Source organism: Brachyistius frenatus, unplaced genomic scaffold (assembly GCF_029030835.1).
Source record: "Brachyistius frenatus isolate BFR_SWC_R1_liver_20210118 unplaced genomic scaffold, ASM2903083v1 Contig_16, whole genome shotgun sequence".
In the NCBI taxonomy this organism is placed as follows: domain Eukaryota; kingdom Metazoa; phylum Chordata; class Actinopteri; family Embiotocidae; genus Brachyistius; species Brachyistius frenatus.
This window is the reverse complement of record NW_027210615.1, coordinates 5,921,230-5,946,913: the sequence shown is the minus strand read 5'-3', so window position 1 is coordinate 5,946,913 and position 25,684 is coordinate 5,921,230. Positions and strand designations below refer to the sequence as shown.

At 38.6% G+C, this 25,684-nt stretch overlaps 3 protein-coding genes across 7 annotated transcripts in view; all 3 read left to right on the top strand.

The window, feature by feature from the left end:
- arhgap4b (Rho GTPase activating protein 4b) overlaps positions 1-10,215 on the top strand; it is a 40,090-nt gene extending 29,875 nt beyond the window's left edge. For 2 of the 3 annotated variants that reach the window (XM_069694120.1, XM_069694122.1), the window contains 9 exons: positions 1,044-1,172; positions 1,884-1,989; positions 2,231-2,458; positions 3,561-3,616; positions 3,797-3,968; positions 5,324-5,413; positions 5,621-5,728; positions 8,328-8,430; positions 9,758-10,215. In XM_069694120.1, coding sequence (XP_069550221.1) covers positions 1,044-1,172; positions 1,884-1,989; positions 2,231-2,458; positions 3,561-3,616; positions 3,797-3,968; positions 5,324-5,413; positions 5,621-5,728; positions 8,328-8,430; positions 9,758-9,949 — 1,184 coding nt within the window. In that variant the 3' untranslated portion in view covers positions 9,950-10,215. The remainder of the gene's footprint in view (positions 1-1,043; positions 1,173-1,883; positions 1,990-2,230; positions 2,459-3,560; positions 3,617-3,796; positions 3,969-5,323; positions 5,414-5,620; positions 5,729-8,327; positions 8,431-9,757) is intronic. The other variant, XM_069694121.1, reaches the window with a different exon arrangement.
- Positions 10,216-12,606: 2,391 nt separating this feature from the next.
- Positions 12,607-17,718, top strand: cav4b (caveolin 4b). 2 transcript variants are annotated; one of them, XM_069693800.1, is made up of 4 exons: positions 12,607-12,727; positions 13,228-13,435; positions 14,013-14,200; positions 17,441-17,718. In XM_069693800.1, exons 2-4 carry the CDS (start codon positions 13,229-13,231, stop codon positions 17,622-17,624), a joined length of 579 nt encoding a protein of 192 aa, XP_069549901.1. In that variant the 5' UTR covers positions 12,607-12,727; position 13,228; the 3' UTR covers positions 17,625-17,718. The 2 variants fall into 2 exon arrangements, with proteins under 2 accessions (XP_069549901.1, XP_069549900.1); XM_069693799.1 differs by having other exon boundaries at positions 13,224-13,435.
- Positions 17,719-18,990: 1,272 nt separating this feature from the next.
- Positions 18,991-25,684, top strand: part of fam50a (family with sequence similarity 50 member A) — a 48,364-nt gene continuing 41,670 nt past the window's right edge. For both annotated transcript variants that reach the window (XR_011310723.1, XM_069694136.1), the window contains exons 1-8: positions 18,991-19,220; positions 19,520-19,604; positions 19,708-19,807; positions 21,451-21,575; positions 22,959-23,035; positions 24,057-24,123; positions 24,823-24,884; positions 25,024-25,100. Coding sequence is in view for 1 of the 2 variants with exons in the window: in XM_069694136.1 (XP_069550237.1) it covers positions 19,110-19,220; positions 19,520-19,604; positions 19,708-19,807; positions 21,451-21,575; positions 22,959-23,035; positions 24,057-24,123; positions 24,823-24,884; positions 25,024-25,100 (704 nt within the window). In the remaining variant the exon portion in view is untranslated. The remainder of the gene's footprint in view (positions 19,221-19,519; positions 19,605-19,707; positions 19,808-21,450; positions 21,576-22,958; positions 23,036-24,056; positions 24,124-24,822; positions 24,885-25,023; positions 25,101-25,684) is intronic.

Sequence of the window (25,684 nt, the reverse complement as noted above, 5' to 3'; positions counted from 1 at the left end):
GTTGTTGTTGTTGTTGTTGTTGTTTTTTTTTAAACATAAAAGGAATATGTGTATTGTATGTACAAATTACCTTACCCTATCAGTACTACCTTTGGAAGAAGAAGAATCCAGTGAACAAAAATATGGGGTAGAAAGTCCAATGGAGATTGTGTCCTCACCACGGCATTGCTGAGTCCTTCTGAATGGTCAGGGTGCTTGTAAAAAGCACATGTTGCAGGATGAACCAGTGTCAGTGTTACACCCTCCAACCAAGGTGCTAAAACTAGCAGATCTGGAATGGACAATCTTATTGATCATCAGGTTGATCACATTTAACCCTATGAATGTGAGCCTAGCAAAATACTTTAAAGGTGAAACGGAATGGTAGTACAATAGTGTCCCTCGTCTGTCAATAAAACACTGCTCCTAACGTTTAACATGCATGAAAATTATTATTTTCATGGACACCTGGGAGAAGTTGCAAACACAACACAAACATATTACAGTGTTTCCCTGTATGTAGATTGTTAGCCAAATTTTCAGCTCTTGAAGGAAATATTTGCTCCGTTAGTGGGTAAAGTTAATGTATTGAAAAAAGTTGCCTGCTATGACAAAAAATTACTCCATGAGAACTGTGAGAATGGGCCAAAATAATAACCTTGTGGCTTGGAGTGAAATAATTTTTAATTTTTCTCCAAAATAAAAAAATAAAAGAATCTAAGAGGTTAATGGCTAAATCGCTCTACGTGCTGAGCAGAACAGCAGAGTCTTTTCTGTGTGTTTATCACGATGGCACCTTTTACATTAAAAACAAAACAAAATAATACAAATTATAGTAGTTTTAAAGAAAAGGGAGTGAGTAATTGCTTAGTAATAATGATTCCACTAATTTATCTACAGCTAAAATGATTGTACATACTCAAGGAACATCTTACAGCAATAGCCTATCTCTTTTTCTGCAATACTACTATATTTAAATGTATGTCTTGTTTTTTGTGCAAAACAGTCTGTCTTGTTTTTGCATTGGTACATTCATACTGTACGTGTCTTTGAACTCCCTGCAGGAGAGGATCCCCTGTCAGACAGCGAGTGTGACCTGGACTCTGTGGCTGGTGTTTTGAAGCTTTACTTCAGGGGCCTTGAGCCTCCTCTCTTCCCCTACGACAGCTACTCTCAGCTGCTGGAGTGTGTCCGTAAGACTCTTTTATATAACTTCTATGTGTATTTCCGTTGTCAGATCATACCTTAATTTCACTATAGATTTTAATGTCTGCTTTCAGTTGAGTTTAGTTATTTAGGTATTTAGCTTCTGCCTGCTTTTTCAGCTGATTCACCCCCTCACATGCAGTAAAATGAACTTTTATGTATATGAATGAAGCTGTTAATCATGATTTATGCTGCTATAATAGTAGCCACATACAACGGATGCCACTTTACCAATGCATCACATATAGCATGTAGCTTACTGAGGAAATTCTACCTGCAAAAATAATACACTGTTGATGCAAGATGGTGCAACTTACGCTGTACTAGTGCGCTGCACTTACTTGTTTGCCATGGTTTTATGTTTTCCACTGTGTCTTTGTTATTCCTGTAGGCTTATGCCCAACTCTGTTTTTTAATACAGACACTCTGAGTCACAATTTGCACAATTAGCCAATGTTGTGAACATGCCTACAGGTTGTTTACTCCCCATAAATTCTTAGATTTCCTTATCAGTGCTATAACAAGTCAACCCAGCCTCCTCACCTCAATCGTAGAAGTACTTGTCGCAACAACTTGTCTTTTGGTAGAATCTTCAGTGATTTGGGAATTTGACTCAACAGCTGCAGTCATGGAGAAACTTGTTATAATCTTTCATCTTTTCATGTTGCTCACTTTGTTATCCTTCATGTCTTTATCAGAAATCGAGGGGGTAACAGAGAAAGCTGTCCAGATTAAAGCAATTGTCTCCACCTTCCCGCGGCCTCTCCTCATCGTCATACGCTACCTTTTTGCTTTCCTCAATCAGTAAGTTGCAACAAAACCCAGTGTGGGATATTCTATCATTTTTAAAATCTGCTATGGTCATAAAACTTCACACCCATGCTAAAAATAGAGAGACACTGTGTGTGTGTGTGTGTGTGTGTGTGTGTGTGTGTGTGTGTGTGTGTGTGTGTGTGTGTGTGTGTGTGTGTGTGTGTGTGTGTGTGTGTGTGTGTGTGTGTGTGTGTGTGTGTGTGTGTGTGTGTGTGTGTGTGTGTGTTCCCAGTGTGTCGCAGTACAGTGATGAGAACATGATGCAGCCCTACAACCTGGCCGTTTGCTTTGGTCCGAGCCTGCTGAGGGGGATTGATTCTGATGACGCTGTTGCTAGGCAGCCACAAATTAATGACCTCGTTAAAACCATGATCCTGCAGCATGACATCATCTACCCCAGCCAATCAGAATTGCCAGGCCCCGTTTATGAGAAGCACATGACTCTGGAGCAGGAGTATTGGTAAGAGTCATTAATATAAATGTAGTACTGGTTGTGAAAATATAGACCCCAAAACTACAGTGTCCCTGAGAGCTCAATATACTGTAACTTATATAACACAACACAAGCAAAACAGAAAACTAGTATGTCTTTGTCATTACTTACATGATGCTTGTTTCTGTATTTGTTTTCTTATGTTGTCAAATTAGTAAAGATATTTTCCAATAAAATCCAGCATTAATACAATACAATCCATTCAGCAAATTTTAAAGGCAATTTCGACTGTCTGGTTTAACTTAGTAACATACTGCTACACATGAATAATACCAAATTAGTACGTTATATATCTGGTATGATTACAAGGTTAGCACCAATGTTAACTATATTTGGAGCAATTTGTGAACACCCCAAGTGACAGTAAAGGTGTTTTTCTTCTTCCTACATTGCATTCATGCAGGATAGAATCAGTTTTTAAATCTCTACTGTAATTCTCTAACTAAAACTGATTTGTGAGCTTCAGCAGTTGGTTAAAACTGCTTTGATGCTTTTGGTTGGAGAAGCACTCTAATATGTGATCAATCTGTTTTACACTTAATACATACTGTCATTTTCATTCAGAAAAACAATTGGATAATTTCTGTCCTTGGATGACTTGCAGGAAATGAATGAACCTTTCTGCTCCAGAGTTGTCGTTCATGTTAAAGTTTAAGACTCAATCTGATTGATTAATCATTCCATGTATAAAATGCAGCTGAATCCCTTTTTCATGGCTCTTTCTCTTGAAACAGAATTTCATGCTATGCCAAATGCATTTCTGTGCAGCTCGCAATACTTTGTTTGAAAACTGCCTAAAATTATTATGCTGATTGCACACTAAAATTGAACACAAGACTCTAGCCTATTGACAATGTCCATGGAAACCTTTAATCCAAGTAAAACTATCTGTTTTCTTAATGAATACATATATAATATAATATATTATAAGATTTTTGACATTAAGAATCTCACAGCAGTAGGAAGTTTTGCATGTGAAATTGTGTATTAAGTGTTTGGTGTGACAGTTGGTCTGTGTGTCAAACAAAATAGGAACTGTGCATGACTACAGACTTTTGTTTTTCTGCAGTGAGCCAATCACAGAGGAGGGAGACGGAGAAACCGAGCATCTGCCCAGTGAAGATGGTCAGTAACACACAGATTACCTAGGCTATATGTCACAGAAATGTACCACATTACATTTTGAATAACCACTTTTAATCATGATTTATACAGGATTTATGAGGATTTTTGATCTAATTAGTTGAAAAAGATACAGTTGATTGTAATCTTGCTGCTTGTGTGCATGTGTGCATGTGTGTGCAGAGTGGGAGGCGGTGGCTTTATTTGACTATGTAGCGAGATCTCCAGCAGAGCTTTCTTTCAAGCAAGGAGAGCCTCTGATCCTTCACAGCAAGGCCTCCTCTGATTGGTGGAGAGGGGAGGTGGGGGGGATTAAGGGTCTCATCCCTCACAAGTACATCAGCGTGCTGGAAGGGTGAGTAAACTTTCTATACCATAACCATTCTGGTAATTATCACAGAGAAGATCCTTGAAGTGGATCCTGAAATTAATTTTGGCCCTAGAGCCACATGCTGTAACTTTGTTTTAATTACCTTATAGCCATAGGCAGGGGCATTGTATGTACAGTAGGCACAGGATGGTAACATGTCTTAATTTGCATTGAAAGAATGTGAAATATATATTTTTGCTTTCTTGGACAAAGTTAAATGGAAAGTTAAACGCTAGTTATCATTCTCTCCTGTCTGTTAAAAATGAAGTTAGAGTCAGGAAACAGGTTAGCTTAGCATGAAGACTGAGAGCAGGGAGAAACAGCAAGCCTGTCTCTGTCCAGAGGTAAAACTGAAGTGTAAATGTGTTATATGTGCTGCACTTTTTCTTGGCCAGGGGTAATGACTTCTTAGAATTTTTCGCTTACCATGAGGTTGTCACTGCTCCCAGCCAAGAAATAAATCAATGGCCTCAAAAAAATGCTGTCACTGGTGAGAATGTTACTTTTGAAATGTAATAGGTTATAGATTACTAGTTACCCTGTTGAAATGTCACTATTTTCATTAGTTGTAATTTATTAAATTAGATTAATTTTCTCACAACTGTTTTAAACTGGACAATAATGCTAGAAAGTCCTAAAAAAAAAAAGTAACTAGGCAGTGTAAAATTCCAACAGTACTCAGCACTGATTACTGTCCAACTTTTATAAAAAGTTCTATAATAATATTAATTAATATTGGGGATATTTAGATTTTTAAAGCGCAGCCATTAAAACAAGTCACACGTATGTAGACAACAACTGACGCAGTGAAGGAAAAATGTTTGTATAACTCAAAATAAGTCACCACTTAAGTCCAGGACTGGGAACTGTTCAAAATTTTTCGACATTGGTTCCTGAATGACTCTTTTTTAAATATCTCTGCATCTTATCCGACAACATGGCCAACTGTCTCGGTGTAGTTGCTTAGAGCAATGGTCATTGATTTGATTGGCAGAACTGAGGCAGTGCGAATTCAAACAAGAGAACCATTTAAAAACAGTACTCTGAATTTGGGTGCATAAGGCCTGTCTAGATATGGATGGGAGACAAAGCTTATAGCCTACCATAGACTTGTTATATTCTATGGTATAAGCTTTATACCATAAAGAATATAAAGAATATATGTAACGCAAGACGTTTGCATTATTTTATCTAATGGCTGTAGTCATTTACAGTCATTGAGTCATTTTGTTCTGGTCACACATAATTTTCTCAGTCTCCCATATTTAAACTTGTACTGGTTGTACTTTCTCTCGTGAAATGTATGCTTAATATATCTCTCTCTTCTTCACCTCCCTCAGGTCAGAGCGAGGCAAAAGAGATGAAGTAGGAGGAGGAGGCAGCACTGGAAACCTGACAGCAGAAGATTCACAGACGGAGAACACAATTCGGTATACACACAGACATGAACACACACATATATGCACAATGCAACGAATAAATATGTTCACACACCAATAAACACATGTAATAGATGTAGACAGCAATACACACGTATACAAATATACTCAGTTCCACATTATTGCCCGCAGACACATACACATACAAGCTCAAACAATGAAGCACACACAGTACAACGTTTCTGTGTGTCTTGACAGGATGAGGGTTAACAGCGACAGTGCTTCATTGCCGGGGAGGCAGAGAGGAAGCGAGGGGAGCCCCAATCGAAAGCCACCAACTTCCCCTGCCACACGACACCTGCCAGTGTAAGCCTGAGACGCACCTTGGACAGTGCACACTGTATGCATGCTCTAACTCAAGCTGTTAGAGGTTTAAAGCCTCTTGAGATAGAGTGAATACATTTTATTCATGGTGATGAAACGTTCAACTTAAAGGGAAGTAATAGGAAAAACAATACACAACATAACCATGAACATAGTTTAACCGTCAGAGTTCAGTACACACAACGTACCATATTATTGTGGAACAACACTACGTAGGTTGACTGGCTCAATGTTACTACCTTTCTATATGGTACAAACCCTCAGCAACAAGGTGGAATTGTGAAATATCTTAATGGTGGACACTTCCTTTCACTAATGTTTCAACGAGTTTGGTTGACGCCACCTCAGAAAGCTTCAACAACAGTCCTGGCGACCCCAAACTATTCCCCTCAATACCCACATGCACCGCCTCTGCTCTTCCACTTTACATCTAATATAGTTTTACTTGTCCCGACATAGTTTGGCAACATTATCTTTGCTCAAAGCCACAAGATGATACATGCTACACATGATCAACGATACCATTCCTTCTCTGCCAAAACCACAGTCTACCTACTCAGCTGCTTCTGCAATTTCCCTCACTGTCTGCCGCAAGCTACATCCCCAGATTCCAAGCTCACGCAATAGTGCTGATGTTGATTAATCCTCAACAACCTACCTCTACTTGACGCACCTTTGGGCTCCTAATGACTAAAAACAAGCTGCATGTGAAGCCTCCTCTGGGTTTAGCTGTTTTTCTTTTCGATCACCTCGTCTAATTTTGGACACACATCAGACCCACTGCTATGGAATATCCACCGCGGTAAAGAGCTGCGTACCAGCGTTCCACTGACACAATTAAAAACAATCTGAACGCGATTGGTTCCTGACAGTTCAGGTTGTAAGTTATAAACTTACATCCAGACATTTACCAACGTGAAACAGGCATATGATTGATTGATAAATAGATAGATAGATAGATAGATAGATAGATAGATAGATAGATAGATAGATAGATAGATAGATAGATAGATAGATAGATAGATAGATAGATAGATAGATAGATAGATAGATAGATAGATAGATAGATAGATAGATAGATAGATAGATAGATAGACAGACAGACAGACAGACAGACAGACAGACAGACAGACAGACAGACAGACAGACAGACAGACAGACAGACAGACAGACAGACAGACAGACAGACAGACAGATAGACAGATAGATAGATAGATAGATAGATAGACAGACAGACAGACAGACAGACAGACAGACAGACAGACAGACAGACAGACAGACAGACAGACATACATACTTTATTAATCCCCAAGGGGAAATGTTTTCGCTACAGCAGCATTTATAGATACAGGATATGTCATGAATTGAACAGATTGAGCATTAAAATGAGGCTGTAGTTAGATGTCTCTTTTTTTAAATACCTGATGCTTCAACTCCTCTCGTCCCATATATTCTTGCATGGACAAGTCCGGACACTATCGACCTCAGTTTGCCGTGTGCTCATCAGGACATAAACCTTGACAAAGATGGTGGTTGCCATGTTTATCACCATTAGGGAGAGGGGTATGAAGTTTTAAAGAGTGCTGTTCAATGTTTGTTTATCTGTTGGGATCACTTTGCTCTATGGAGGCCGATGGAATAAACTATACTAAACTACAGCAGGCTGAGCAGGGAAAACATTCCTAAATGAAACATGCATAATTGATCTTAAATAACTCAAATTTTACTTCACAGTAAAACTCAGTGTTGACAGTCGACCGTCCCAACTTCTTTTTTTATTTTTATTTTTATCTGTTGCTGGCAAACTATTGATATGTTGTCTTTTTTCTATTTTCCTTTAATATGGCTTAACATGATTTGCAAATCATCATATTCTGTTTTTATTTACATTTTGGTTTCTGATAACAATATGCTGTGCAAAAATTAGAAAGGCAGTGTTGTAATTTCCAGTTTGACATAGTGGTGGTAGTGTTGTCTTGTTGTTCCAGTACTTAAACCCAGAAACAATGATACAGAAGTGTGTGTGTTTGGCTAATTACCTAAGGAGGTTTTGTTTTCAGTGTGGTTTGTTTGTTTGTCTGTTTGTTAGCAGGACTCAAAGGTTGCAAGAAGGGCAAGAACCTTTTACAATTTTGAAGCGAATACAAATCCACAAATATATTTTACTTTCATTATGATTGCAAAATAATCCATTTGACCTAATAAATGCCATACATCTTAAAATCCACTTTGTAATAGGAAAGTTCAATAGTGACAAAACAGGCCATTTAAGGAGTACAATGACCCCATATCACCATCTACATTCATGAGTACCAATAATTATCTGGGATACTTTCTCAAACTTAATTAACACATTGGAAGGATTAAAGTGGCCGTCCTGACAATTTTTGACAAAAAGTTTGGACAGCTGCTGTGATCTGATATGATCTGATCCGAGTTATTAAATCCCCAAACGTCAGCCGTTGCAGTGTGAGATGAGGGAGGAAAGCCTTTCTTACCAAAATACCTTACCTTTCAGTTATATCTATCTCTGTCTTCGGTTATGTGTTGTCTTATTTCTGTTCCCTGTTATGTCTTTCAGGTCTCAAGAGCGAAGACACACTTTAGACACTGTAAGACAGGGCAGCTTCAGAGCCCCAGACAGACCTCCATTTGTTCAGCCAGAAAGAACAGCAGTTGATAAGGTTAGTAGTTTGTACTTTGTTAGCTCTGTTGGTCTATTAAATTGAATTACATCTTGTAATAATTATTGTTAGGAACTACATCGGGCCAATCATACATCAAAGATGTGTTCTAAAAAGCATTTAGACTCATCTAAATAAAGAACCACAAACTTTCAAGTCTTCTTTTGTAGCACGTCAAACGTGCTCACAATCAGCAGTTCATGTTAGCAGTAGTTGTTCAGTCAGCAGTTTGTTTTGGTTATTGTGCAGTGTTTTGGTGTGAGCTAAGGGTAAGAAACTTATGGTACAAAAATCTGAATTTTTGTTTTTCATTTCACATTTTTTTCTGTGAATGGTCTAAGCACACAATCGATATTTAGTGGATGGAGGTTAAGCTAAACCTACATTTATAACTGTGACCACATTTGATCTTAATTTATTATAATAATCAATAAATTCAAAAGTGAGCGATTCATATCCAAAGACAGTCTACCTGATGAGGGCCTGGGGCAGCAATCAATACACTTGTCACAGCATATAAAGAGACACATTTTAGAATTACAATTTAAGAACAATTTAAGAACAAAATTGAATCAGCATTTACAGGTCCGTAAAGATAAAAACTCACTCTATGTCAAAGTGAAATTTAGAAATATTAGAGGAGGATTAGTGTTCTATTGCATGTGTCCACAAACTCTGGGAAATAGAGGGAATATGTTTGAAACAAAAAAAATGTTCTTTCTTTAAATCATAGCTCCTGTTAGAGATTGTGTGAACCCATAAATGCTAATAAGGGTATTTAATGTTAAAAGGTGACCATGTTTAGGAAAAAAAATATGTATCTTTTAGAGACATTTTAAGTTTTGAGGTTCCTTAGGACATGATGGAGTTATGGATTTATAACAGAATTTTCACTTCACCTTTTGACTTGACTACACAACTGATATAATGAGGAGCCTCCCAGTCTTAAACAATGGCTGGATGTTGCAAGGGATATATATGTGATGGAAAAACATTTTAAATAGGGGGAGACTGTCTTTAGAAAACGACAGAATTGTATCACCTTCTCTGCAAAAGAAGAGAATGATGCCATACAGTATCTCAGTTCAGATAAACTAATGGACAATGTCAAAGTCAGAAGAATAAATGTACATCCCTTTTGCTTTGCTTGTTTCCCCCCCTTTCCATTGTGTAATTTACTTAAATTGTGACAAATACAAAATTGATTTAAAAATATCTCTGGGAGGAACTCGAACATAGCATTCATGTCACGTATTTCCTGAATGAGTTTGTTTATCCTCAGTGTCTCTTATTAGGGGTTTTCCTCTTCCCTCTCTTGCTCTCTTAGGATATGATCAACCGTCAAATGAACTCGGTGTTCAAGGAGCTCTTGTCTCGCCAGCCTCCAGTGCAGACGGCCACCCTTGCCACTCCTGCCGCCCCCTCCTCCTCCTCTTCCTCTCTTCCTCAAGCTGCCCCCGCTGCCAAAAAAGTAGGATTCAGTCTCAGAGGACGGGCCCTTTTCAGGCCGGTGGACTGAGAGTGAGGAGAGGATGACCAGGGAATTATTGGCTCATTGATTGACAATGATGATTATTATGCTGATGCAGATGATACAATTGGTGAAGATCTAGATTTATTTTTTTGATAGGTGTTAATTGCATCTCTGCCATCTCATAGTGCCACTAGTCTCAGTGCTGTGTTATTGTACATTCATTGTGTCTGTTTTGCAGCTGGTTTTGGTCTTTTTTTTTTAATGTTCTGGTCTGTTTTTATTCTCCTTACTTACTCTGCATCAACAACAAAAGACTTAAGCTGCCCCCTAGCGGCAGGTCTGAGATCAGCTCGCTCTTATATAATTTGTTTAATTTTAAAAAGGAAACTGATATGGGGCCTGTGTTGAGGAGTGCCTTTCCATATTTCACTCTTCACATTTACTTCACTTGAAAAGACCTGTTAGGTTTAAATTCTGCCAATGGTATTTCAAAAAAGTGTTTTAAAGGAAGATGTTTATGGGCCCCCAAAGTGTTTAGTGTTAAAAACAAACATTATAACACAAATAATCATGAAAATAAATTGTGTAAAATATCTGAATACCAATAATTAGTAAAATAATGGAAGAAATTATAAAACTCAACTCATTATAGCAACTAATTCCATTATTCTCTTTCATTATAAAATTGGATATCATATTACCTAAAAACATTTAACTATAGACATTTTAATTAAAATGTTGTCTCTGTCCTCTTGACTTGAATAACAAACGGAAAGACTGTCTCTAGTTCTTATTTTCACAACATTGTGTGCATTTGTCTGAGGGCCATCTTGAGAATCAAAATGTGACAGATATACTGATATTTAACCTGCGAACCCCGCCTAGCTTGGCAGGCATTTGTAGATTTCTTAGTTAAAAACAGGAGATGATGTTGTCTGTCTCTACTGTCTGTATTTAAAGCCGCAGCTCATGTGACATTATTGTTGCTGAAGCTAATAGCATTTAACTGGCTAATTCTGCTCACAGTTGTTGAGTTTGCCAGGTTAGACAGGTAGTGTGTGAAGGGTTGAAAGGTAATTGGGTGGTATCAACACTTCGGTTATGAAAAGTGACAGTAAATACATTTGTTACTCAGAAAAATACCGTTATGGATTAAAAACAGAAAAAGGGGCATTTTGAAATATACTTTTTCATACTGTGAACTGCTACCAAGCTGTTATTTTAAGTGATGAAATAACATTTCATAATAATGAGTTTCAATAATTTCCTAGATTATGTCAGAAATAGTTTCATTTAGATGTTTTACACAATTTATACAAAATGTAGGTTGGGGTTAGACACTTTGAGCTGGGAAAACTGTAAGAAATGACGTCAGTATATTTTGCATAGCAGCATGCAGTGTTAGAACTCACGCACAGATGGAAAACACATTCCCCTTAATATGTGATACAAGGCCTGATACACAGGCTAAATCTCAGGGCTTTTGCAGAGTTACAGACGGGCTAACTCAGGGTTGGCTTTGAAGGAATAAGAAAGAGTTTCTCGCTCAGGTCTTTGGTTGACTTACTCTTCAACTGGAAACTGTGCCCCAGCCTCAACAGCCAAAATGGTCCCTATCGAAGAGGCATCAGTGATATCCTCTGGTTGAAACTGAACGCAACTGCAATATTTTGGAAGTGAAACTTTTGTCTCATTCATTCACACATTTTGGCGCCCCTTGCAATATCAAGCACCATCAACAGATCCCATTCAAATGTGTGTCAGGACTTCTGCAGTGAGGTGTCCAACTACTTTGACTCCAAAAGCATTTGAAATTTCTTACATATGGCATCTCCCCCCTGTCATGTTTCAGTATTGGAAACATAAAAGTGAAGTTTTTTCATGATTTAAACACCCTGTTATTCTTTAATCACTGTTTGATGATGTCACTAAATTTACTGTGTCCAACTGTATGTGTTGAAAAAAAATATCAGTACAATAAAGATGATAAAGTGATGGGTTGTTGGTGTGTTTAAACAGTAGGAAAACAGAGTTTTCCAGGGGGCATGAAGGGGCAGCTAGAAAACCAAGTATGAGTATGAGTATAAATATATATACTATTTTTGTGAAATAATACAATGTTTATTCATCACTGTGTCCCAGGGCAGTAAAGATTACCAATATACCCCACCCCACCCCCACCCCCTCTGCCCCATGTAATAATTGATTTATTGGCCAGTGCTGTGGTCTGATTTGTCACTATGTTAAACACACCTATTTAAGTCAGATTATTAATATTAATTTACACTTGCTCGCTGTTATTATTGGTATGTGTGTGGGTGCATGTGTCATTGTTTTCATTTCTGTGTTAAGACAGCACCCCAGTACTGTAATGTGATCTTTTAGACCCATCCAATCTTCCTCCTAAAATAACCTCTTCCCACAAATGCCCCCCCCCCCCCCCACACACACACACACTTACATACACACAAGGAATGAAAGGCACATTAGCACTTCTACCGCTCTAACTCAGTGTCAAACTGTAGGTGTGTGTGTGTGTGTGTGTGTGTGTGTGTGTGTGTGTGTGTGTGTGTGTGTGTGTGTGTGTGTGTGTGTGTGTGTGTGTGTGTGTGTGTGTGTGTGTGTGTGTGTGTGTGTGTGTGTGTGTGTGTGTGTGTGTGTGTGTGTGTGTGTCTCTGTATAAGCTGCATATGTCAAATCAACTCTAAGGGACATTGTGAGGAAGCTCTTGAATTGATCTCACTGACATTTTAGAACAGCTCTTCAGGGCTTCCCTGCTTCATTTTTCTACTGTTATTGATACAGTATAATCCTTTAAATAAGGTAAGTCAGACATGATTTATCATTCATACTGCTGCTGTCCCTGTTTTAGATCTGCTATGACAATTTCTTAAGATATTGACGGCAACTACATTTTGTCACCTTGCAGCACTGGTGCATATTTTCAAAAATGTATGTGACACATGCAAGTTGATGGAAATGTTTTAATCAACTGCTAAGTTTACCTAGGATTGTATTTAACACATGTATTTGAAATGGATAACGTTTTGGTGGGAACGCTGACTACATTGCATGTGTTTCATTTAAAAAAAAAAAAAAAGTCATCTTAAAATTACCCACTGCTATTTACAGATTTTGGTATGGCTTCTTTTTGGGGGGGCTAAAGAACAGGTGGTAGTGACAGGGTTCAGCTTGCTTTCACTTTACATGCTGGAGGAGTGTAATTTTGTGTGTGTGTCAGTGGTTCAACAGGCTGAATGCAGTGTCCCATAAGTTTGATTTTTGTGTGTTGTGAAAAAAAACGTGCTTTTTCCTTCAGCAAGTATGATGATGGTGAGTGATGACTGTCTGGTGGAGTGCAAGATCGATGATGACAGTGATGAGGATGATGCAGGAGAAGAACAGATAAACACTCCTCCTCCTCCTCCAGAGTTTGCATCCGAACCTCCGAACCCCCCTGTAATCCTTGCTACACTGCCACCCACCTATTCAGTCAACAGGGACCCTCGTGGCATCAACCACCACTTAAAGGTCCTCTTTTCCTTTTTCCTTCTTTGCCTCTCATGAGTGATATCGTTACCAGCTGAGTGTCTTAAAATAAGGGCCCTATTTTCATACCAGCCTGCGCCGAGATGAGCCGAACGTGGTAACAGACGGTTTGCTGTTGAAGATCTGCCCATTCAGTACAATTTTGGTGTCAATTTTGAGGTGAAATTGTGCCTCCGTCTCCACCTGCTCAAGCCAGGTCTAAGTGCGGAGGGCAGTGGATTTTTAAGAATCCTCATGTAACATTATCATTGACACTGTGAATGATACCATTGCAAACAAGTTTCATGGAGAAAGAGGTGGTTTTTACCTTTACCTACTATACTTTCAACTTGAAAGCTGGCTCATGCTAATGATGCCAACTCATGCTAATGCCAAATCCACAATACTGCACAAACAAGGTTTGGGTCTGCTGTATCTTGTGTCCTGTACTCATCTGAATCACTTGTTTGTCAAGCAAGAATTTACTGTCCACAGAATGTAAATACTGTATGTACTTTTTTTCAGTTTGCTCTAAACTGATTTGACTTTTACTGCTCTCTCCCTTCTTTTCTGTCTGCAGGTGGAAGTCAGTGATGTGCTGGCAGAACCCGTTACACCTCAAAGCATAGACCGCATCTGGATTTACAGTGTTTCTGGCTTTGAGACGGCTCGTATCTGGACATACCGCTGCCTGTCCTTGTTGTTTGCGGTGCCCTGTGCTTTCCTGTGTGGCATTTTTCTGGCCATTCTTGCTTGCCTACATGTCTGGTATGCTGGTGCAAAAAAAAGACATTCACAGAGAAAATCATATCACACATAGAACATACCATAAACGATACGCTGTGAAGGCATAGTTGTGCTACACCTGACATTTGAGACCCCAAAATGAAGCAATTTCTACTTGAAACCATTTTACAGTCCAGTAATCGGGCAAATGTTATGTTAATTACACTTCAGTCAATAAAATGTCAGAAAATATAGGAAAAAGGTGACATCTTTATATATTCAGTTTGACAGTTAAAAAACAAAACTCAGTTTACATCGGCATAAGAGGGACCGACAACTAATGACTGGAGGAACCTATTGATATAGTCCAGGGAGGTGATCACCCGCAGGTGGTGATCAGTGGTGGCAGCTGCTCAGACCTGTGGGAGGTGTGGCCATGGGAGGTGACCGGAGGCGGGGACAGGAGGACACAGAACACATGGGAAAACAATAACAAACAGACCAGGGAATGACAGCACACATGAGGAGAGGTGATTGGGGACAAAACAGAGGGAGACACACTAGGGTCAGACAGGGATCCTGACATGAAGGGGTAAAATTATCCATCCAATAATGCCTGAAAAAAAAATCATCTAATATCTTTTTTAAGCTCTCGATTCTGTAAATACATTATGATAATTATCTTGATTGTGATCCATTTGTGAGTTCCTGATCCCCTTGTTAGGAACCATGGTTTTCAATTTTGGACTACCTACTAAATAAAAAGGCAGCTTCAGAACCATAAATGTCTTCTATAAAGGTATCACACTCGCAAAAGTCACAAGTCAGCAGGGCCCTATTTTTGTACTCAGCACAGCACAAAAGCAGCACAGATCCAGGGGCATTGGCATTTTGGTGCAGCGCATGGGGCTTTGTTTTGAGTTTGCACCGATTTCCAATTTTTGTGGCTCAATGTGAAGATGTCTGAACCTCGATTTGCGGAACAGTGCAACAAGTGGTGTGTCAGTAAAGATGCACCCATACAGTGCAGTTTTGTGCCATCTCGGACCAAGTGAAAGTGCATCGCAGCCAGCAGAGGGGTTTTTCCATGGCTTCAGTGGGCAACAGTGCACATGAACAGACATATCTAAAATCCCACAGACAGGTTTGGTGGATGATCTATGTATTTAATTCCACTTACATAAATAATTTAAACAATATTTTTGGATGCAAACTTCTGTTGATCATATAAAAAAGTAAGCTAACTATTTTCTTATGAATTGGATGTCAATCAGCCAGTCAGTTCGCATTATGATCCAGTAGCCAATCTCAGTCTTAAGATATAAAATGCACTTGGGTTAACCACAAATGAATTGCAATTAAATTACACATAAAAGGGTAAAAATGTTAAAGCCTTTTCACCCACTCATCTGGTTTAGTAATCGAGCCCGCCATGCAAGGACACGACGTGTGACACTGCATTATTTACGCACAAAATGTTAGGGCAATTTACGTACAGCGACTTAGGTCATTTAATTATTGATTGGAAAGTAAATTATTCACACTCAAAGCTCACAATGCATTTAATTTGTTAACGTCACAATGTTAGTGACGTTTGGAGCACATCGCTCTTAATCAGTGTTGTTAATAAATTAATTGCATCGGATGCTATTATGTGTGCATAATTGATTTCTGCACACTCCTTAACATCATGATTTCACTATATTCACCATATATACTATAAGTGTTGTTCACTTTGTCATTTAATTAAGGCCAGTATTTGGCATCTTTAAGGCACAAGTTTTTGTTAGTTACCTCTTGCCACGGCAATTTAACATCTTCAGCCCTTGGAGGCCTGCTCATATTACCATGAATTTGATGATTGGGAGTCCGGAACTACCAGACAAGTATGTCAGTTCCCTCTTGCGTCAAATTTGGATGGTGGTGCCAACTTGCTCCTTCTTCAGCTATTACAAAACTTGATTTGATTAGCCATGATGGAAATCGGCTATGACACATCCTGTAATTATCTATTACTGCTACTTTACCACTGCACCATTCTGCACCACAGATGCGCTTTGCATTTGTGAAGCGCTTGTATTTGATGCGCTTGCGCTGCGCTTAGGCGGATGAAAATAGGGCCCAAAATCTAAATTTATCCTGAGCAAATATCCTGATAAACTCTGGGGAGTTTAGAAGGAGAAAGTTGTTGCAGTTGTCCTGTAAACAGTTTTACCAACGTCTCTTTTTGCCTAAAGACCACTTAAATTGTGGTCTATAAGCAAATTGCTCTTTGGGCCTCAGCAATTTCTTTTGTTGCAATACTGAAAGTGACCACTGAGAACAATTGGCAGCAAGACTGAATGGCAGCACCATGTCCAGGTTTTTGAATAGATCCATGGATCTACCTCTGAACTCACCAAGATTGGCATTAACCCAGACATATAATCACAGTGTGGCTTCAGGCCAGTCATATAGTATAGTCTAGTATAGTATAGCCTGGCTGTATCTTAACAGATTTGAGAGGAGTATTAATATACTTCTTGATCACAAACCAAATGTTTGTCTTTCTTAAAATGTTGAAGTAATCTTTTAACGTAGACTTTACTTCTGTAAGGAGTGCTTTGATACTCAAATCGTGCTTTACTTGAAACTGTATTGTGCCACAGTTACACTATTTTTTGGTACACAAATTTCTTGTCAGAAAGTAAAAAATTCACATCCCTCTCTCAGCAACGTTAATAACAAAGTTCCCTTTCATCAATAGGTCATAATGTTAATGTAATTAACAAATACAAAAGATGGGATAGCATTTAAGAGTTATGGATAAATTAATTTGCCTTTAGCAACATTTTTTATAGATAACAGGAAAAGTATTAAATATTTATCCTGCTCACGGTACAATCTTACCATTGAGAGTGATTTCGTTTCAAACCAATTAAGGGCGCATTAGTCACGAAATGTTCTGAGGCTCCTTTCAGTGATTAAAACTGAAAAGTATGTTTTAATGATTGTCTTCAAAATAATCACTGTATTTTTTTCCTGCATAAGGATTACAAAGAGTGCATTGCCTTGCTCAGCTATTTGTGTCCTCAAAAATATGGAAAGCTGTGATTTTAGGTTTGAGTTAAGTGCTCACACAAACTCAACACATGCCTCAGTAGCAGTACAAAGTTCTTATTGCCTGCCAAACCTTGAAATGGTTTCACTATGATGTAGTCTCAACAATCTTTTTTTCCTCAAATATTCTCTATTTATCTGTGAAAGTCTGACACAATAATTAATGTTTTTCTCACTCTCTAGGTTTCTGGTGCCCTGCATACAGCTGAGCAACACCTTCCTTCCCTGCCTGCGGTCCTCGTGGATGTGCGCTGTAAATGTTTTCATTGCTCCCCTCTGTATGTCTTTCTCGTTTTGCTGCAGTCAAATTGCCATTTCGTTGTTGAACAAGGACTGGAATCAAATGAAAGACAAAGACGCCATATGAATGGGACACATGAGTGAGTGAATGAGTGAGTGAGTGAGTGAGTCGGAAATAGAGTGAAAGAATTTGTTTAAATTACATGTGTTTTAAAGATTTTTTTTTTATGTGGCATATTTCAGTAATCTGCTCATATTTATCCTATTTGACACCATGTTTTCTATATGCAAAGTTATGATTATTTCTGCCATTTTATAAATTATAATATAAACAATCGTTATGATTATTGTTGTCATTATTTTTGTTTTTATTGTTGTTGCTGATCATTTTAGACTGATTACAGAAGAATTTGTAAGAAAACTGTATTCAAATAGGCCTATTAATAAAATAAAACTCCAATTTTATTTTTTTATTTTCTAAAATTGTATGATTAATTTATTAATTAATCATAAAATGAAGATAGACTAATTCATCTGTAGTAGAAAAATGCTTGGACCTGTTGTATCTCAAATTGTTGTCCCCAATAGTTTTCCCCGAGTCCGTTGATAGAAGCAGTATTTAGGCAGTTACCGGTTTTAGTTGATTTTTATTAAGCGTAGTTTACAAGATATCTTGGAGAGCCCAACATCAACCTGAGGTCTCTTTGTTGGATTCTGACTTCCCCCTTTCCGGCACATACACTTATACTATAGGAAGAGGCGTTACCTAGGTTGTGGCGGGACATTTGCATAGTATGTTTGTCTCAGCACTTTTCCACTGTCCTCTGTTTGAACCACATCCCCCTTTTGATCTGATAGTGAGTTGCACCCTACTGTGACCCCAACATGTTAAGTTCCTGCATAAGCAATGTGTTCTACAATGCTTACAGTCAGTATGTATTTTGTGCTTCTGTGCTAGGATATGTTTACAACAATACAACACACATATATATATATATATATATCATATCATATTACTTACATATAGGTCGTACCATCACTACCAATCTTAAGGTGTAGACAAAAGGCTGTGTATGTAAATGAGAGTGATACTGCTTGGCCAAACCAAAAGGTCACATACCAATCTTAAGGTGTAGACAAAAGGCTGTGTATGTAAATGAGAGTGATATTGCTTGGCCAAACCAAAAGGTCACATACCTTTCTTTGAGGCATTATCAGATGGCTGTCTGGAGGACTCCAGGAGGCGAAGGAAGACAACCCAAATTATATTGTATTAGCATACAACATATGAGCCCTCATATGCACTAAGCAGATCTATATTCCACAGACCCTAACAAATTATAAGCCAGTTTGGTGAAATGAGTAAAGAATAATAGTTCTGACGTCTCTGTCCGTCGCTAATCATTCATGATTCCGAGGATTCCTGAAGCGCTTGAAGGCACCATGTCTAAACAGCAACTACCCAGCATACAGTTCGCGTCGCCATTTTTCTTGTTATGATCGGCTGGAGGGAACTGTTTCTTTAGAGTTGTGGACGATCCAGCTTAGCTTTATAATTACACTTTCTTTGGTTTTTCGTGTTGTAATATTTGTCAAAAACAAAGGAAGCAACATGGCGCAGTACAAAGGAGCTGCCAGTGAGGCCGGCAGAGCCATGCAACTGATGAAAAAACGAGAAAAAGAAAGAGAGCAGCTTGAACAGCTCAAGCAGAAGATTGCAGAGGTTTGTAACTTCTTAATCTTAATTAGTTAATGAATTAATCAATGTCGTCTCTTGCAGTAACTTTGTAATGCTGCGAGCTCAGTGAGGTCTTAATGTAATGTCTAAATGTTTGCGTTCATGTAGTCCCTTTAAGACCAGCCACCTACAGCGTTAGTGTTGGGATCAGTCATTTCATTAAAAACTATTTTATATTGGCAGTAACTTAAGTGTCTCTGTCACTCATAGTGCCTCAAATAAAGAGCAAACTAACCTATTCCCTTTACTCCTCACTCTGTACTGCGTCTGTTTTTTTTTTGCAGGACAACATGGTCAAGTCCAACATTGATAAAAAATTCTCCGCTCACTATGATGCTGTGGAGGCAGAGCTCAAGTCAAGCACAGTTGGTAAGTATCTGTGCAACATGCAGTGGTATTGTTTAAGGAACATCCCTGAGAGAAAATGTCAATTTGAGTCTCGATTTAAATGTTTTTTTTATGTTTTGATTAGGTCTGGTGACACTGAATGATATGAAGGCCAAGCAGGAGGCGCTGGTAAAGGAAAGAGAGAAACAGCTGGCCAAGAAGGAGCAGTCCAAGGAACTCCAGCTGTGAGTTATTCCTGCCGTCTGGCTAACTTTCATCCAATAGTTGTGGTTATTGAGCTACGGCACATGGCTCTGAGGACCTGAGGACGGCAAGTCTGGTTTGTTTAATCAGTCTTGGTCCAGTGTTGTATGCAGGTTGGCGTCTGGTCTGAATCATTGGATGTTGACTGTTGGTATAAAACTGACTTTGGCTGACTATTTCAAGCAACTCTCTCCTAGTTTTCTGCTATTTACAAAATAAAATAGACAAAATCATGATTGCTACAGGAAACAACAACAACTTCAGATAAGAAGTACACTCTTCTACTACGAAGCAAGACTAGTGGGTTAGTGAGGTATGTTGAGACTAAAGCAAGGGTTCTAAATGTCACAAAGGTGGCTCTCTTTTAACCTGGTTAGATTGCTGGTAACATATGCTGCAAACCTAATCTGGGCTGGAGCAGGTTATGTTCAAGATAACAGATCAAAACCTATAAAAGCACCGCCCACTGACTAATCAATTCTCTTGGAAAATGGCATCACTAATCGTAGAAGATTGAGTGCTCAGAGACCGGCAAACCTCTTTGGCTTTCCATGGCGTTTTAGATATAGATTCTATTTCATTGTGTTTTATAACTGATATCATTCTACAATAGAGACAGACTAAAGCCATGTACTTACATGTGACAGTAAGCCAAGTTACAGCTATGAATTATGTTTTTATGTTTATACTTGCTCTCAGGTCCCTTTGACACCGCTGGGACTGCAGCTGAAAGGATAAGGCTGAAACTGTCATACATGTCATGAGAATACATCTAAGAATAAATATATTTAATGGAATGCACACGTGTAATTATAGTCAGATCTTCTTGTGCGCTGGTGATGAGAAAGTGATAGTATAAGCCTTTTCAACTTAGGCTACACATTCACACAGTTGGCTATTTCTTGCCAGCACACCCTTCCTGCATTTGCAGCTGCAACTGTATTGCTTTCAGCTGGGATTATGTTTAACTTCGTCATATATTTAAGAGAATTGATTGATGTTCTTCTTCATGTAAAATCTTGTCATCTGGTTGGAAGAAAAACAACCTTGTACTTCTAAAGAGCTGTTGACCCTCAAAATAACAAAACTAAAATGTTTGAAAGCCCTGGGTGGTGTCCAGCCTTACTTGTCCCACAAAGTATATCAAAGTCCAGAACACAGCTTATCTGCAGCTATATGAGACATTTGCTTTCAGTGAATACTAGGGGTAAGCAATTTGACCCTGAAATAATATCATGTTATGTTCTGTGATATAAGAAAAAATACAAACAAATATTTTAGAATACATTTCAGGAACATCCTATTGCAACAAAATAAGTGTTAATAGTTTTGCATGTCTAACTCCTCCAACCTGGAACAACTTTTAACCACACTTGTTGTTTCCTTGCGTAACTTACATACGACATACTGTTATACTGTGTAAAAGTATGACTCACATTGCATCACAATATTGCCATTAACACAATAGGATTTTTTTTTTTAATCACAATCATCATTATGCTGATATTATCAGAAATTATATCATATGGTACCCTCCCCCCGCGCCTCCTTCCCCCCTCCCCCCTCCCCTACTGGCTGCCTTTGGTTTGTGGTGTTTCATTTTTGACCATTTTTGTTTTTGCAGTAAGCTTGAGAAGCAGAAAGAAAAGAAGAGAAAGGAGGAACAGAAGAGGAAAATAGCCAGCTTGTCTTTTAATCCAGAGGACGAAGAAGGAGAGGAAGAGGAAAATGAGGAGGAAGAGCTGGATGGTGAGTATTTGATGTTCAGGATGTTGAAGACAAACCTGCACAGTTAAAGAGGAAAGAGACAGCAGTAATGTCTTTTAACACACAAAACACAAAAATAAAGAAAAATGGCTTTGAATTTTTGGGAAAAAAAAAAAAAAAAGACACTTTAACGACAAAGAAAGAGTTATATAAAGTGGACTCAGGATGGCGTAGCTGTAGACGGACAATATGGATAAGTAGAAAGTATCTGAATGTGGACAGCAAATACTAACAAAAGTAAAGAATAATTTTTTTTTCTCACTTTGAGAGGAGTCAGGGTCAAGAAGAGCTAACTGGTTGGAAGGTTGAAAGAAACAATGCTGAACATCCGCAGTGAGACACATTCATTCAGTAACGGAACAAGATGCAGTTTTGTTTTAAGGGCACTTGAAATATAATTTTACAGAACTACATTAATGTAGTGTGACTCCTTCACAATCTTTTGCTTTATGTGTGTTTTGGTCAATTTGGCACAATAATTGCCTCCTAAATCTAAATTACAATGGGTTTAAGCCAGACCTTTATCACTAAAAGTTAAACATGCAACAAACAGGGTCTCGTGGGGGTTAAACTGGAGAGTGCAGAAACAAAACATGTGTTCTTGTGGCTCCATTTGAGGATCTAGGACCACCAGCATTTTATACATCTTAAAGGAACAGTTTTTGGAAAACCTGCCCATTTGCTTTCTTGACGAGTGAGATAGAAAGATCAGCACCACCCTCACATCTATTTGCTTGTTATGAAGCAAGAGCTAGGAGACGGTTAGCTTAGCATTAGCATGAAAGACAGGGAGCATGGGGGAAAGCGGGGAACTCATGCAGAGCAGCTGCATAGAGATACGCTGTTCGGTCAGACACGCATGAAATGACACAGCTAAGGCGCTTTCCTTGTAATTGTAATAGATCACAAGATCCTGAGATCTTTTCATCGCTGTGAGGCAACCTGTGGAGACTCCCCAAAGCAGCCACCCTGGATGTTAACCCCAGCTAAATGAAGCTAAAACACAACTTTGATTTTTGTACTGGTTAAACAAATGAGATGTAATGTGTCATATGGTAAATGGTCTGTACTTGTATAGCGCTTTATCACTTTTCGGTCTCAAAGCGCTTTAACATGGTTTTCCCATTCACCCATTAATGAGACAGATCACCATGCAAGGTGCTGCCATCAGGAGCACATTCACACACCGATGGTGCACCATCAGGAGCAACTTAGGGTTCAGTGTCTTGCTCAAGGACACTTAAGCATGTGGACAGGAGGAGCTGGGGATCGAACCACCAACCTTCTGATTAGTGTGCAACCCGCTCTACCGTCTGAGCTACAGCCTCCCATATGGAATCTCATTGATGTATGGCTTTCTCATAGATGCACCAGCAAAGAAGAAAAAACTGGGGAAGAATCCAGATGTGGACACAAGTTTCCTGCCTGATCGAGACAGAGAGGTGAGGGAAACCGTATATCGTACTTCCCAGTTCCAAGATTGTTCCTGTTGCGTGCAAATGGTGTACAGCACCATGATGAGCACGGACCAAATAGAACCTATAGCCTTTGTGACTAAGTACTCCAAGTTTTGTCGGGGAGCCAAATCCGGTGAGTAGGGGTGGTGGAGAGTGACGATTGTGTTGTTGTGGGCAAGAAACTTGTGCATTTTCAATGCTATGTGAGCGGGCACGTTGTCATGTCTGAGAGAACCCAAGTGCCATCGCACTTCAGGTCATTTGCACTAAATGTTTTCCATCACATGCCTTAAAATGTCACAGTAGGATTGGTGTTTACAGTCTGACCCTGGGAAGGGAATTCACAGTGCACAACCCTGTGAATGTCAAAGAAAACCCACCTGGTTACATGCCTGATCAGATTATTTTTTTCATCCGCCTTTTTTCTTGCCCCTTGGAAATGTGAACACCACTCAAAATATCTCCAGGAGTACTTACTCACAAAGAGTATTGCTTCTCTGTGCTCCGTACTGTGCACCATTCACCAGCAACATTTTCACTGGTTTACCTTGAATCAGACAGCCTTCACCAATGGAGGAATTTAGCCCACATACTCTTCTCCTCAAAGCCACCAGACTCCCTTGACAAAAGCAGTAATTGTACCTCACAGAACATGGAAATTGCCAGTCTAGCGTGGGTGCAATAGGTTTGCTTGTTAAGACGTCACCAACATCGCAATAAAGGCCTTCACACTGCAGAGGTGCTTTTTTTTTTTTTGTGGGATTAATTTGCACTTCAACATATTTTTTCAAAATGCTCTTTTGAGTAGTTTCAGAGTTTATTTATTGTGAATTTATGCTGCGAACAAAAACATGTTCTTTCTTTTAGAAGAAGATACATTTTTGTGAGCTTTCGCACTGCGATCAAGGAGCAATCAACCAATCATATTATCCATTTCAGGTATTTTAACAGTTTTTTCTCGTTTTTGCTCCGGAAAATATTTTATATATATTTTTCTCTTGTACAGGAGGAGGAGAACCGTCTCAGAGAGGAGCTCAGACAGGAGTGGGAGCTCAAACAGGAGAAGATAAAGAGTAAGTACCAGCATTGAAAACAATAGTGTGTCCATGCTTTTACTCTAATCACGACCAGACATTAGGTACATAACATCCCATTCTTGATTCTTTCTGTCGATGGTTTTGATATATTATCTACTAAAGGTCTCAATGTAGAATTCAAGCTGACCCCTTTATATACATGTTCTTTTGTTTTAAAAAATCAAAAAAAATTATTTCATCTAAATAATTTTCATTTGTAATTCTGTTATCATGTTTTCATCTTTTGTATTTTTGCTTTATTATTCAATTAGTTAATTAATTCTTTCTTTCTCTCTTTTTTTTCCCATTTTTCTATGTATTTAGCTATTTTAATTATTTAAACGTATACTTTTCAACTTAAATTGAAATCTTTCTTTCCTGGGTGGTTGATGTTGTCTCTTGCAGGTTGTTCACACATGGTTGAAGGGTTTCTAAATGCTTGAAGACACATTTGTTTGCCTTGGTCTTTGACCATTTGTTTTGTGTTGAGATTGTCATTGTTTAGAGAGCTCCACATATACAATACATGATATTTGAAAGAACCATTTGTGCCTAAAAAGTGCCTAGAAGAGATTTTATTGTTCAGAAACATTTCACTGCAGTCATTGGTAAAATACTGTGGGAAGTTGGGAGGATTTCCTTTATCCATTTTACACAACACTATCTCTGTGTATCTGGTGCGTATCTTCTCTTCAGGTGAGGAGATTGAGATTACATTCAGCTACTGGGATGGCTCTGGACATCGTAAAACTGTCAAGGTAAAACATGATAACAATTCTGGCACTGGACAATTGATAATAGGATAATTATGAAGATATCCTGTACATTCCCCTTGTGCCATATAACGACATTCTTTCTTCCTGTTCTCATGATGTCACATTTGTGTTTTTCCTGCAGATGAAGAAGGGAAATACCATTCAGAACTTCTTGCAGAGGGCCCTGGAAGTCCTCAGGAAGGATTTTAGTGAGCTCAGGTGAGTTCAGACATTAAAGATGTATTGAAAGGCTATAATAGTGATGGGTCACCTTCCTCTCACAATGTCTTCTTTCCCACCTTTCCTCCTGTTGTTTTGAGAGTGCAGAAAGACCATGTTACCAAACAGACTACTAGGGAAAGAAAGACAACACAAGGTGCTGTGTTGGCAGAGGGATGTTGCTCCGAGAAGGGTCAACTGATGACCTTAGGTTTGGGTCCTCTGAAGTCCGGAAGCCAATTGGAAGTAGAGTTGAGTAGGGTCCTCATTACATTAGGTGCGCTACTTCCTTTTCTTCCATAAAAGTATAAGCAAATTGGCTCCAACTACAGTTAAAGTAACTAGAAGGTAGGAATAGGTAAGAGTATATTCTGTGTTAAAAATCAAAGCAAAAGCAAGCCTAGGAAATAGCACTGGAGTGGAGAAGAAACAGGAGCTAATTTACAACCCTGTTAGAAAAGTTGGGACGCTGTCATGATTTGAAAATCATGTAAATCCATATTTAATTGAAAATAGACCATAACATGTCAAATGTTGAAACAGAAATTGTATTGTTTTATGAAAAATATGTGCTTTTGAATTTG

Bases quoted from the DNA above. Each gene is read 5' to 3' on its own strand.
- cav4b (XM_069693800.1), top strand. From the start codon at position 13,229: ATGATGATGGTGAGTGATGACTGTCTGGTGGAGTGCAAGATCGATGAT. The intron at 13,436-14,012 runs GTCCTCTTTTCC...TTCTGTCTGCAG, and splicing joins GCATCAACCACCACTTAAAG to GTGGAAGTCAGTGATGTGCT. The intron at 14,201-17,440 runs GTATGCTGGTGC...CTCACTCTCTAG, and splicing joins CTTGCTTGCCTACATGTCTG to GTTTCTGGTGCCCTGCATAC.